The sequence below is a fragment of the Haliaeetus albicilla genome, chromosome 7, assembly GCF_947461875.1.
Source record: "Haliaeetus albicilla chromosome 7, bHalAlb1.1, whole genome shotgun sequence".
Taxonomy (NCBI): Eukaryota; Metazoa; Chordata; class Aves; order Accipitriformes; family Accipitridae; genus Haliaeetus; species Haliaeetus albicilla.
The window spans coordinates 24,044,811-24,059,118 of record NC_091489.1 but is presented as its reverse complement, the minus strand read 5'-3'; the positions used below and the strand labels follow the sequence as shown (position 1 = coordinate 24,059,118).

The 14,308-nt window shown below is 36.5% G+C and overlaps 1 protein-coding gene across 5 annotated transcripts in view; it reads left to right on the top strand.

Annotated features, from left to right (window-relative positions):
* AKAP7 (A-kinase anchoring protein 7) overlaps positions 1 to 14,308 on the top strand; it is a 90,049-nt gene that overhangs the window by 14,494 nt on the left and 61,247 nt on the right. For all 5 annotated transcript variants that reach the window (XM_069787324.1, XM_069787322.1, XM_069787323.1 and 2 more), the window contains exons 5-6: positions 565 to 725; positions 11,175 to 11,287. In XM_069787324.1, coding sequence (XP_069643425.1) covers positions 565 to 725; positions 11,175 to 11,287 — 274 coding nt within the window. The remainder of the gene's footprint in view (positions 1 to 564; positions 726 to 11,174; positions 11,288 to 14,308) is intronic.

Genomic DNA, 14,308 nt, shown 5'->3' with positions numbered 1-14,308 from the left:
GTAAGCATCAATTTAGATAGTAGTTATTTAATAACAGTTCTCAATGATCTTAATAGTAATTTCCATATAATTTTATCATTATATGTATATAATGTCACTAACCTCTGTTTATAATATTAAGTAACACTCTGTAGTAACTTTGAATTAAGCAGAATCTTAGAGTGTTCAGCTGAGCTATCAGGAGATGAAAAAAATTAATTAATTTAAGAATGGAAAACTAAATGCTTCTGAGTAAGTATCTTATTTGAATGAGATGCACAGTATCATGTTAATATCTAGTCACCATGAGGACTGAGATAAACTCTTCTGATGAATTACACCTGCTGCTAGGTCTGCCTTATTATTTCTGTGGTTTTACAGCAGGGTGCATGAATCAGTTTACCTTTATAAAATGGTAATAATAATACTGACTGCATTGATAGGAAGTAGTGCAAAAGTACCTGAGTAGATAATAAATTGATACTAATAAAACTTTGTGAGATTTTTTGATATAAAGATTAACAGCAATGTAAACAGTATTAATATATTTGACTTTCACATAGATATTTTCTTTCCTCTTGACAGAGCAGTTGGTGCTCTTTCAGATAGCAAGGATTTTGTAGAAGATCGCCTGAAAGGAAAAACCGTGGATTTGTCTTTCCAAGGAATCGATCACTTCAAAAATGAAGTTGGATTTGTGAAGCTGGCAGAAAATGATCATACCACTATACTTGCGGAAATAGCAGGTATAACTTGTCAATCTAGTTTAAGTGCTTTTAAAGACTTTTTGACAAAGTAGATGAGAATGGGGCACAAAGATAAGTTGGTGCTAATTTAGTCAACATTAATTTCCCTTTAACAACTGCAAAGGCTACATAACAAATTTCCCAGCATAGTTCAAAAGGATATTAATTAATTACAGCCAGTGCTGTTCTCTGATCTCTTTTTATTTAATATATGTAAAAAAACATAGTGCAGGCTTGTAGATGGATATAAAGATTCTGTTCTCCCTTGGTTTAGTCCAAGTACTGTCTGCTGTTTCTCAGCTGATATTTATACCCCTTTTGATTTGTATATTCATACTTACTGACTTTAAGAACTGTATCTGTGATGCATTTACCTGACTTGCAGAGTTACATAGTTCTCTCCTTTGTGTTCATGCTGTTCACACTGAGAGACAGTGATGTGCTTTCCTCTTCCGTGGTCTGGGAAGTCTTTAAGTTTTGTGTTTCCTGTATGTTATACGTATCACTCTTACATCTCAGTGAATTAACTGTAACTTACCACTCCCACATGTATAAGTGCCTATACACACACACACACATACATGTATAGGTATGTATATGTACTTTATACATACACTTCCATATATGTATAAAGTAAAATCTGGACTTTCTCTGCACCCCTGGAGGATAAGGGGAATTCAGGAGAAGGACATGACTCGTTTGCCAGAGTAATGGAGTTGGATTCCATGCTGCTTTAACCTGAAATTTGTTTTGGAGCAGTTGTGGAACCAGTCTGTGGCTTGTTCAATGTTAAATGCCTTTAGCAATTACGAAGTTACTGAAAGATGTAGCAGGTACATGCTACTATGCATGTGCACCCACATGTTCACTTCAAGAGCAAAACTCTCAGTTCTGTCTTAACAGTGGAGCTAAGGCCACTGCCTTTGCCAGTCAGATAAAATGCATCTAAAGATGCAGTTCAAGTCAGTAGGAATTTATAAATTAAAAGCAGTATAAATTCCAGCTGAGAAAGAGCAGTCAGTACCTGGACCAAAACAAGGTAGAGTGGAGTTTTTTGTCTCTGAGTCTATACTTAAACTATGTTGTTTACAGATAGTAAATAAAAATTTTCAGAGAACAGTACTGTCTGTAATTCGTTGGTGTCCTTTAAAACTATCCTGGCAATTCCAACTATTCCTTGGAAAGACTCTTTAAAAGAGTTTTTCAGTATTGATGAATTATCTTTTGTGCTCTGAGGAATGTGAAGTCACATCATTTTTTAATAGTGCAATAACCCATATAGGACATTTTGCAGAGTAGCAAAGACTGCTGCTGTCACGCTACCTCTTTGCAGTCCAGTACAGAGAAAAAATGGAAAAAGTCTTTATACAGTGCTTTCTCTAGCATTTCATTAGTTTAATTTCTGAAGTGCCTTTAGAAAATGTCTAGTATTTTTTAACTTGTGTTTTAAAGAAAGGTTGAATAGAAGACTGTGAACTTTTCAACTTACCAAATTGCTTATGCTGTTATTGGGCAATGCTTTATTATTTTAAGCAGCGCTCGATAGAGAAGTATTTCTAACATTCAGTATGGTAGAAATTGAACAGTTCTTACAGTTCCAGGGAGGCTTTGGCTGTCAAATAATCCCATAATTATTTCAAAGATTGAATCTACCAAGTATTTCTTCAGTCCTTTGGACGATATGCTTCCTCATACTTGTCTTCAAGTTTGTCGTTAGATTTTTTTTAAAGGTGACAGAATATTGTAAGTATCCTGTTTTATAAATAGTGAGATAAGTCATAAACTGCATTCCCTTTCAATACCTCTTGTGAAGGGAGATGAATGGCTCCTGTTAGTGACAGTAACTTATGATTTTGAGAAGTTTATGGTTAAGAACTCCAAAATAATTGAAGTTGCTAGACGTGGAGAGCCAAATATCTTTTAAGTACAGGAAATAAAGGAGTTCATTTTAAGTGATTTTCTACACATCTGAGACTAGTGAACCAGATTTTAATCAGGATTAGACAAGTAATGATGAGATCAGATTTCGACCTTTGTTTTTCAGTTTGATAGTCCTTCCTAGTAAGCAAACTGCATAGTACAGTCAAATTTAGCAAACAAGCAAACCTATGTTTTCTTTGTAAAGCGTTACTACTGATACTCACTAGTGAGCATTCTTCATTTATATTAGAACTACAGCAAATATTATTTGCACTTAACACTGCTGTTTAGTAAAAGTGTCTCATATTTCAGTGCTTACTTTTGCCAAGTCAGTGGATCATTTTTTGGCCTTAGGCCTGTCGTTCATTCTCTAGACTTATGAGGTGATGTTTGTTTTGTCTGGGTTTAGTTCTGAAACATGGTGTCTTAACACTTCTTAGTGACTGTCATAGCCATAACTTCTGAATTGCTGCTGATTTCAGAGTATGTTTTTGTGCCTTCCTGGAATTGCTGTTATTATTTCCTAACAGGTAACCTATAATTCATGAAAGCAAATTCAGTTTTTGTATTGAGGCTTGTGCCAGAAAAAAAGTCTTTAGGTCTGTAATTATGTAACACTGAAGATTATAAAGTATGTTTCAAAAGTTAGCTTAGTTACATATTAAATTAGGGGAAAGGCCAGGTGTGAGTAGGAAGAAAATGAATATACTAAGTAGTTTCTATGTATATCTTCATTAGATTAAATTGCAAAGAACTTCCTATAAATAACCTGATAAAAATAGATTATTTCTTATTACACAAATGTCTTTCAGGGCAGTGCAATTTGAAATATGAAATAATACTAAACGAAAGAATCCATGTAAACTCTTCAGAACTGATGAGGTAAACAAGAGAGTCATTAGGATTCTCCCCCCTCCCCCAAGTGTATCACATGTATATTTCCTTTAACTTAAGAGTATACTTACAGAGTTAATTGCAACACATTTTAGTTTGCATACAGTTTTTACAAAACATTAGCAAACAGTCCTCTAAGGGCCAAACCTCCTACTGAAGGCATTTTGGGGAAACGACCCATGTAGTACTTTCTGGGCTGTACTTCACACAATAAATACACCTTCTAATGTAAAGAATCATATTAGCAGAAATGTGCTGTTGAGTTTATTTTCTGTAATACATTTCGTATATTAATTCAAAAAAGGCTGTATGTCAAAATTATGGCTAGTATTCCTGCTTTGTGGATAGTATCCTGAATACACAATTTTAGAGAGACAGCCACAAGAGAAAATATTGGAAACTCTTTTCTGCTTGGCTGCTATTGTCAGGATCTGTGTGAAGATTGCTATCAACTCTTCATATATACTGCTGTAAGGTTATATATGTTTGACAGAATTAATTGTCACAAGTTTATTCTGGCTCCCAGTACAGCTTGCCTGTGATACAACTTGTGTCCCTAGAAAACTGAAATTTTAGAACTGAAGCTGGCAGAAAGAAAAAAAAAATACACAGTATTGCCTGCAGGATGTTAATCATTCTGTTGTTGTCTATGGAACAGTTAAGAGAGATTCTGTAGCTGGTTTGTTTTTTGCAAGACCTAAGTTTAGTTTATTACAGAATTACTGGTTTGCTACTTCAAGATTGTTTGGTTTCTGCTATGCTCTAAGGTGAATTTTGACTTCGTGTGTTATTTTGTGTTCTGCATGAATGTTGAAGGAGAAATATTGATAACACAAGCAATAGAAAATATAAGAAGTTAAATTAGCTTCTTGTAAGAGTCCATTTACTTCCATAAATTATATGGAAATTTGTTTGATACCAATAACATCTGAATGTGGTACAGCATTATAATGGTAAGTGCATGTTTGCTAATACCTATGTAAATATAAGTTTGCCAGTGACAAAAGTTTAGGAAGAGCAGAGCTAATATGGATCTTCTGTTTGTTGTGATTTCCTAGTTATTTCCCAATAATCCATTAAAATACATTAGCATCATATAATTATCTTCCAGGAATAGTGCTAAACTGTTAGGACAGAAGTTTGAGGAGTATTTTAATCACTCTTTGTCCAAGTCTTTTTAGAAATCCTGAGCTAAAAGTGTCATAGACACTTACAATGACTTTTAAAAAATCCATTTCTTGTGCTTTGCTACATACACTACAGAATATTTGAAGTACTAAGTGAATTTGGAAAATGTAATGAATTGTTTGGCTTTGATTTTAATTTTTATAATTATATTGTGAATGCTATTTGAAGCTGATAAAAGTGAATAAGTGAATCCTCCTTTTTACCCACAGAATTTGCAGATTTTGGTTTTATGGATGAATGATGCATGTTATGGTCTGGCCATGAGGGGGAGCTTGTATTTCATGAACAAAAAAGTTACTTTTCTGTTTATGCAGATAACTATTTCATTTCCTTTTGGTCCTTTGTTTTTAAGAAACGTTGATTTGTTGGGTTGAATATTTTAATACAGTTAGGACTGTACTAGACAGACACATAGTACACCTAACTAGTCATTTCCTTTAACTTTAGTTTTATATAAAGGACATTTAGTCTAATCTCACTAAATTGATTTTCCTAACAGTCCGCACTAGAGAGAGAGAGAAATGTAAAGGGAATCATACTGCCCATCATCTTCTCTAGGTACATTACAGCTTTACTCAAGCATAAGCTGGCATTGCCACGATACCAAAGTAGTTTGGCCCCTTTTGTTGTGCTGGGGATTTGTGCAGCCACATGGTGAATTCAACTGTGGTTAAATTAATGTTTTACCTTTGCCAGCTAATTTTTAACCTATTCGGTTTGCCAGTGCAGTTTACTGTTTACTTACATGACTGTCAGCACAAAAGATAGAAGCAGTGGCAAGCATGGAGGTGGAGAACAGTCTGTTGTGGCAAGGATGGTGGTTTATGAGCTTTAAAGATTATGAAACCACACATTTAGCATCTATTTTAGGGTGTGTTACATTGCCCTGACTTCAGAGAGCCTAGGGAAATAGTTTAATTCAGTTAATTTAGTTCACTTTAGTTCCAGATGGCTGAAGCTAAGATAAATGAATTTTTCCTCTTCTCAGTTATTCTTAAGTCATTTCACATGATGTAAAAATTGAGAACTCAGAATTACTCTTGGAATTTTCCATTAAAACAACTGATTTGTACAAAGTGAACAAAAAGCTGTTACTCCAAATCCATAACAGTTGCATTGAAAATGTACTGCTGTGACATTAGGTTCTCTTCTAGACCATGTGCCATTAGTTATAGTGCCTACTAATGTGTGTGGCAGATACTGGGCTGTGTAGAAACTTGGCTCATCCACAGCAGGAAGCAAAGCATGCTCTAAACTTGGAAGTGGCAATGTTCTACTGTCTCAACAATATAATTACCTATGTCAGCAAATATATATATGCTCTATTTAGTGATGAATATAACCAGCAGAAAAAAACACCAATGATTCTTTTCTTGGAACATGGTTTAGAGACAAGCAGAAATCAATAGACTGCAAGAAAATTTACATATGTAGCAGTTTTCCATATCTAATAAAATCTTGGAAAAGAAGAGGGTCATTTTTATTACAGAATATGTCTCAGTGTGCCATTTTCTATGAAACATTCTGTATTGATCTAGCTGTTGAATTTTTGAGCCTTTCCAGTATATAGTGGTTCTGAGTAAGTTTCATATATCACATTTCAAGTCTAATTATGGGGAAACAGTTGTCTAATGGATTCACCCACATCCAGTGTAAGAGAGGCAGATGACATTCAGCAATTTTGACATTATAAAAGTAAGGTACAAAATGGTATTACAGAGTACTTCAAATTGCGTGAAAGAGGGTCTGAAAGCTCTCCAAAAATTTGTTCCAGGAAGTCACTGAGCTTGTAAAAATTAGCCTTAACTTTTCTAGGGTTGTATTGGTTTTGTGTGGCAAGGTTTTGGTAGCGGGGCGGGGGGGGGGCTACAGGGGTGGCTTCTGTAAGAAGCTGCTGGAAGCTTCCCCTGTGTTCGAGAGAGCCCATACCAGCCGGCTCTAAGACGGACCCACCGCCGGCCAAGGCTGAGCCAATCAGCGATAGTGGTAACGCCTCTGTGATAACATTTTTAAGAAGGAAAAAAAAGTTGGGACAGACGGAAACAGCCGCTGGAGAGAGGAGTGAGAACATGTAAGAGAAAAAGGAGGAGGGGGAGGAGATGCTCCAGGCACCAGAGCAGAGATTCCCCTGCAGCCTGTGGTGAAGACCATGGTGAGGCAGGCTGTCCCCCTGCAGTCCATGGAGGTCCACAGTGGAGCAGATATCCACCTGCAGCCCGTGGAGGACCCCACGCCGGAGCAGGTGGGTTCCCAAAGGAGGCTGTGACCCCGTGGGAACCCTGCACTGGAGCAGGCTCCTGGCAGGACCTGCGGATCTGAGGAGAGAGGAGCCCACAGAGCAGGTTTTCTGGCAGGACTTGTGACCCTGTGGGGGACCCACGCTGGAGCAGTCTGTGCCTGAAGGACTGCACGCTGTGGAAAGGACCCATGCTGGAGCAGTTTGTGAAGAACTGCAGCCCATGGGAAGGACCCACGTTGGAGAAGTTCGTGGAGGACTGTCTCCCATGGGAGGGACCCCACACTGGAGCAGGGGAAGAGTGTGAGGAGTCCTGCCTCTGAGGAGGATGAAGCGGCAGAAAATAACGTGTGATGAAATGACCGTAAACCCCATCCCCATCCCCCTGTGCCACTGGGGGGGCTTGGTGGAGAAATCCAGGAGTGAAGTTGTGCCCGGGAAGAAGGGAGGGGTGGAGGGAAGGTGTTCTGAGATTTGGTTTTATTTCTCATTACCTTACTCTGGTTGATTTGTAATAAATTGAGTTAATTTTCCCCAAGCTGAGTCTGTTTTGCCCGTGACGGTAATTGGTGAGTGATCTCTCCTGTCCTTATCTCGATCCACAAGCCCTTTGTTATATTTTCTCTCCCCTGTCCAGCTGAGGAGGGGGGAGTGATAGAATGGCTTTGGTGGGCACCTGGCGTCCAGCCAGGGTTAACTCATCTCAAGGGTATACTTTGAAGCTGCAAACATTGGTCAGCTTGAGACTAATAAGGGAAAACACAGAACTTGTTTGATTTTTCAATCTAGCTAGTAATGTTGATGTCTGGGGGAAAGATGGCAGATCCTCATTTGTTAAGACCCATGGGCATTGTCTGTCTATGATTCTTGTCACTGGCCTCTGATTTCTTTCAGTTCAGGCAATCCCCATCATAAACTTAAACCTTCGTATATTTGCTCAGTCTTCAAATCCACTTTCATGCTGTCCCATAAGGCTGGAACTTTCTCTCGCCCACAGCATCCATGCTTCCTTCCCTATTTCTTTTAAAATCCTTCTGTGGCCACTTCTTCAAAGAGCTGCATGGATATTAATAGCATTACATTATCTTTTAACCTTCCTGTGCTCTCAGGAAAACATTTCCCTTTGTTCTGTTTTCATTGTCTTTGAAGAAGGAAATATTGTGCTAATTATGTTCGTAAGTCACCTTAACCAGTAAAATGTCACACTTTCCCTAAGCGTCAAATACTGCAAAACTGGGGCTATCTGTAGTACCAGCAAGTGTGGCCAATTTCTTGAGCCTGTGATGTTTCATACGTCTATGCCATGACAAAGCTGCGTGAGAAGTTTGATCACCATAAGAACATGCATGGACACACACACATACACACACGTAAATCTATTAAAGTTAAAACTGCAATCTCTTGCTGAAGTTATGCTTTCTTTCCTCTGACCCAGTTTTTCATTATGTTTTTTCTTGATCAGAATTGCCAGGTATGAAAAAAAGATGAATTTAGAAAGATAAATACAAGCAGATATTGAACAAAGCTCGTTAGCACAAAATGAAGACATGCAGGCCATGTGGTTGCTGTTCAGCAGTGTAAAGTGTAGGTGCCCTGCTATCCCACTGTAACACACATTTATAATGCCATATGATCAGTCTACCCTGTTGAAAACACTGGGTTTAAAATTCTGTGATCAGATGCACATTCGCAAACCACTGGTCTGACAGTAAGCTCTTACTGGAGTTAGGGGGACACCCTTAGAGGTGCAGATCTTCACCAGCAGAGATCTTAATTGCAGAGTGGGAGATAAGACACTGCTTGGCATAAGATGTGATGGCAGAAAGAATTTGAGCTTTTAGGGGAGTAAAAAGACTACAATCCAGAAGACTGAGTCAGAATATCACAAGGTAGCGTAAACCTGGTTTTGATAAGACAAATCCTTTGCTGAAACATCAAAGTCAATGAGTCCCCAAATGATGCAGTTCAGAGAACCAAACACAGGAACCAGAAAATGGCTTTGTTACAGATAATTTCAGTTTTAAATAAATGTAACATTTTATTAGCTTGCTAACATCAGAAAATAAGCAGGCTGTTGGATGCCTGGAAATACATGCACAGCGTAACTAAATGACTTAATTTGAACTTTCATATCTCAGTTTGAAGAAGCAGCAAACATTTATTTGTAGCCTTCTGTTTTGATACATTAATCTGTTGTTCAGCAGCATTTGTGTGCACAGCTCCACAATAGCTTAGTGGGGATTCAGTGTAAATATAGAAATGTTTCCCCCAGACACAATTTAAAATAATACAAGTAGGTAAGCTGTACTTGTATATAGATACATAGCTATATAGTAGGTCTATAGATCTAGATACATAGCTGTATAGATTTAGATACATAGATCTATAGATCTATACAGCAGTTATGCTTGTATATACAGATATGCATAAATGGGGCAAGGTAGACAGAAAGAGAATGGGCACAAACTGAAACACAGGAGCGTCCCTCTGAACTTCAGATAACACTCTTTTACTCTGAGGGTGACCAAATGCTGACACAGGTTGCCCAGGGAGGTTGTGGAATCTCCCTCCTTGGGGTTATTTGGAAACTGGCTGGACACGGTCCTGGGCAACTGGCTCTAGGTTGCCCTGCTTGATCAGGGGGGCTGGACCAAAGGACCTCTGGAGGTCCCTTCCTACCTCAACCATTGTGGTAGGTTATTTTCAGCATCTGCCATAGTAATATCACCCCTATTACCATTGTGTAAATGCTTTACAAGTTTTAATCTGGTTGTGCTTTCAGCATCCTGTGAGTTAGAATAAAAGGTTGGGCTAATTCTTTCTTGTAAAATGCATCAGCATCTTATAAGTGGGGAGTGAAGGTTGAAAGAGAATTTTCAAGTGGGCCTGTTTAAGAGATGGCATTTGGGTCTTTGATTTCCATGGCTTCTTTCAAAATCCCAACTTTTGCATAGACTGTGGAGCCTAAGGTTATAAATCCTATGCAGCAGAGAAAGAGAAGTGAATTTTGATCTCCAGGTCCCAAGTGAATCCTCTGAGCTTCTTCTAGAACTTTTCTATTGCAAAGTAATGCATAAACTTGTAAAATCTCTTCTTAAGTGTGATTTCAAAGTAGCTCACAAATAGTTAGTATAGAAAACAAAAAATGGTAAGAGTAAGAACTCTGCAATGACGTGTTATAGGAACGTGAACTGGCAGACTTATGCTAGCCAGCTTTATATGCCTATATTCCTCTTCCTGGGGTCCTCCCTATTTTTTTTCAGCCAGCTGTGCTGTTTGCTTCCCAGTGTAATGCATTTTCTTCCAGGTGGGAGAATAAAGCACTGGATCTTTCTGTTACAGTTGTTAAATGCAAATACATTGTTATGGTAAGGGTTGATTAAATTCATGTGATAGGATTGATTTTTTTTTCCTCTATTTTGATTTTATCAATTCTGTCTAAACTTTTTTTCAGAATTATAACAGAAATTTTTCATGCAAAGTATTTCAGCTAAAAGAAATATGGAACATAATTCAAAAGTTATACTGAAATTTATTTCCAAGAAATGAAATATTACATTGGGCAGATGAGTTGGAAAATAGTCAACTAGGTCAGTGTAGTAGAGTTTCTTTGGCCTGGACTATAGACAGGTAAAAGTGTACATTAAAAATAGGAAATTAGCTTGGAAGGCAACAGTGAAGCTTAAAAAAACAAATAAAAATCATCAGCATACCTGATATGTTCTCTTATTCCACCATGCAAATCCAGTGCCAGAACTTAGAGCTTTCAATTTCAGATTTCCTTTGGCCTGAGTGGGAGATTACCCAAATACATATAGTAGAACTCACAACAGAATAGTGTTTTTGAAGAGAGACAATTCTGTTACATACTCAGAGTTTTCCTGAAGTTTCTAAAACTTGCAGAGAGAGTAACTCCTGAACAGTTCTAATGTCAAGTTCCTATTTTGACAGCAAAAGCAGACAGCATGAACAGCTTTCTAGTTGCCATTATTTTAGTAAAGCCAAATTTGTGACCCATATTAACTGCAAATATAAGACTATTTTCACATGAAATAATATGTACCTTTGAAGTTAACTAGAAATCGCTCTGCCTTTTAGTACTCATCATCTTGTTTCTTCCATGTGGAGCAGCTGTGACTCAGTTGAAAGCACATTTTTAGGCATTCTATCATGCAATATCTTTGTACCTCTACATTTTTCTCCTCCCTCAGAGACTATGAAGAAGATATTTCAAGAAAAGGGCATCTTTGCAGGAGAAGAAAGAGCTTTTAAACCACATCTGACCTTCATGAAGTTGTCAAAATCAACACAGCTACGTAAGCAGGTGAGCTCACATTTCACATAGCTCAGCAGCAGTCTAGAAAGTTTAATTTGGAGATGAACAAAGAAGTTGCTTATGCTATAGCATCATACTTTCCACTGTGTAACCAGCTGAAGAGGTAAGACTTTAAAATACTGATTTTTTGTTTTAGAAAAAAATAATTAGTACATCCACCATATAAACAGTAGTCCTGTACTGTACTTTAAGTTGCCACTCTTGATATTCTCAGTACAGTAATATCATGGTCTATTTTCTTTTGTGAAACTAGGCAAGACCAAAGGATGAAAGTACTTGTTCAAAATTACAGAATAATTATTGGGGTATAGATTATATGCATGCAGTTTGTTTGGATAGTTTTGTTTTGTTACTGTATAGGAGCAAATAAGCAAATAGCAGTGGCATTTATATTTGGATTATGCATAATAGGCAGACTGTCAGTTTCCTCTATTGAATAGGCTTTGGTGAGTTTCAGAGTAGTGATGAAACACATCTTCTATAATCTCTCTTGCAGGCAGTTAGTTATTTCTTGCCTATTTATTAGCTTTTTTGACAAAATACACAAATACATAAAAGTAGGTTATAGCTGTGGTGGTATATAGAAGCAATACTAGTGTATCTCATTTTTTGTTTCATACTAATTTAACAGTAATATTGTATTATTTAACATAAGGTGTATCTCCATATATTATTTTGCTGACATTGTATAGAATGTTTTACATGATCCTTTAACATTAACCAGGAAAATAATTAAAAAAATATATTTTTAAGTAAGAATTAAAGTACATAATATAAATATTTTAAGTTGATTGTTTTCCTTAATAGTAAGCATTAAAGAAAAATACTTCAAAATTTCATTAGAAATAACTCTAAAAAATGCTGAAGGTGTATATTTTAATTAAGTTGTATTGTGAAATCAGTTGGAAGAAGGCAGTGAGATTTGAGATACATTAAGAAACCTCAAGGGCATACATACTTGCTCTGAAACAGAAATAAGGACTTGTCCACAGGTTGTAGGTGGTATATTACAACTATTAAGTTTGTAAGCTCACATAAGCTTTTGCTTGTATTAACAGTTGTTTTTTAAAACATTCATGTTAAAAATTCACAGCTCTTCTAGAATATCAGCTGTTCAGTAATTTAACTCTTCAGTTAAAACATCTGAGACAATCAGGGTGGGTTTTTTGCCATTCTGTTTTTTGGTTGTTTTTTGGCTGGTTGTTTGTTTTGTTTACATTTATCTACCTTATATGAACTATTAGCCAGGATGCATACTTTCTGTGTTCTGATACTGCTGCTGACAGAACCAGGTCAGTGTCGTTCCAAATGATCTTCCTTAGTCCTCCATAATGCTCGATAATGCATATGGTATTCTAAAGATACACTGTATAGAAAGATACTATATATTAAAAATCTGTACATTTTTCTCTGTCAGTCCACTGTCAGGCATAAACATCGGTCTTTACTATCATTTTTTGTTTCATTGTGTCCAGTCCATGCACTTACTGAAAACAATAAATAAAAACATGAAACATAAAAGGAATAACTATTTTGTAGTACGTTTTAATATGATGTCTAACTGCATTTTCAGATCATACAACAGTATTAAAAACAAGAAAGAGGGAGTGGATGAAGATTATATGAGAAAGCATATAAAAGAGAAAATAGAACTAAAGTAGTTGAATATAGTTCACAGCTATAGCTTTATAACTTTATTAATATTTTTTTAAATATAAGTTTCCTTATTTGAAGCAATACTCTGTTAAGCCACTCTCCTCATAATGACATCTAAATTCCACTAAAGTTATCTTCTGGGAAAAAATAAATAAACCTGTTTTTCAAACCTTAATATAGCTACAGACATTTTTGAAATGCATATATTCTGAAAAGATTTTAACTCTCCCAAGTTGTTGCTGATATTTACAAAGCAAAGAGTTTGAGAATTCAAAATTAATAAAGATCTCAAGAAATCAGCTTTCCACTTCGAAGGCACAGCATTAAGCTAAAAATGGTAAATGCAAAAAACTTGGAAACAGACATTAATAAAGGATAAAAATGTGAGATAAAGTGGGTTAGAAAAGAGCTATCTGGGTTACTGTACCCTCTTCAACTTCTCAGGTTAAAGATCTTACCTACTCAGAAGTGGGAGCAACTTATTCTTCGTGCTTAGTTGGACAATTCTGAGATCAAATGTGCCACTGAAAACTTCCCCAAAATGAGGTACAATGTGCCTCTAGATGTCCTTGTGGAAGGAGATAAAGGGACGTGATTTACTTGCACATGTTTAGCTATTTCCACAGCTGTTTGAATGATAAAGATCTTGGGTTAGTATCATTATCTTCTACACAAAGAACCCAATCAAACACAATGAAAGAAGCAACTGGAGTTCTGCACTTGAAGACAGCATTTCTATTCCTGCTTCCCTTGCTAGCTCCCTGTGTTGCCACAGGTTAGTCGCAACCCCTCTGTTTTTAATTTGTCCAGACTGCTGTTTATTTCAGAGTGCATTGTGAGGCACACTTGATAAATGCTGTGTGACATTTGGAGATCCTTTGATGCCTAGTGCTGCCAGAACTGCAAATACTGTGAAATGAATTTCATAAGTAGAAGATGACTGACAGCTGAATTGCTCTGATGGCATCTGCTTAATTAGTAACAAGTATATCCTTAGCCTAGACAGTGGTTGACAAGAAAAAATGCCCAAAATATAATTTAGGAGTATTTAATAAATTAAATTCTTCTGTACAGTATATCTTTAGAATGCTGTATGTATTAGTAAAAGAGAATTTATTAGTGAGAAAAATCCATTTGTATTCACAACACTTGCAAGTGTTGTACAAGGCCTGATTCACTGTTACCATTCAACTTCAATGGTAACATTGTCCAGATGCTAGATATTATTTTGCAGAAAGTATTATTATGATTGTACTGGAAATAGCAGTAACCGCATGATTCAGTAATTTATTCTTGTATTTTTAAATGTAAATTATGTTAAACTTTTGCCACTATCCTAATTTCATATAGAGA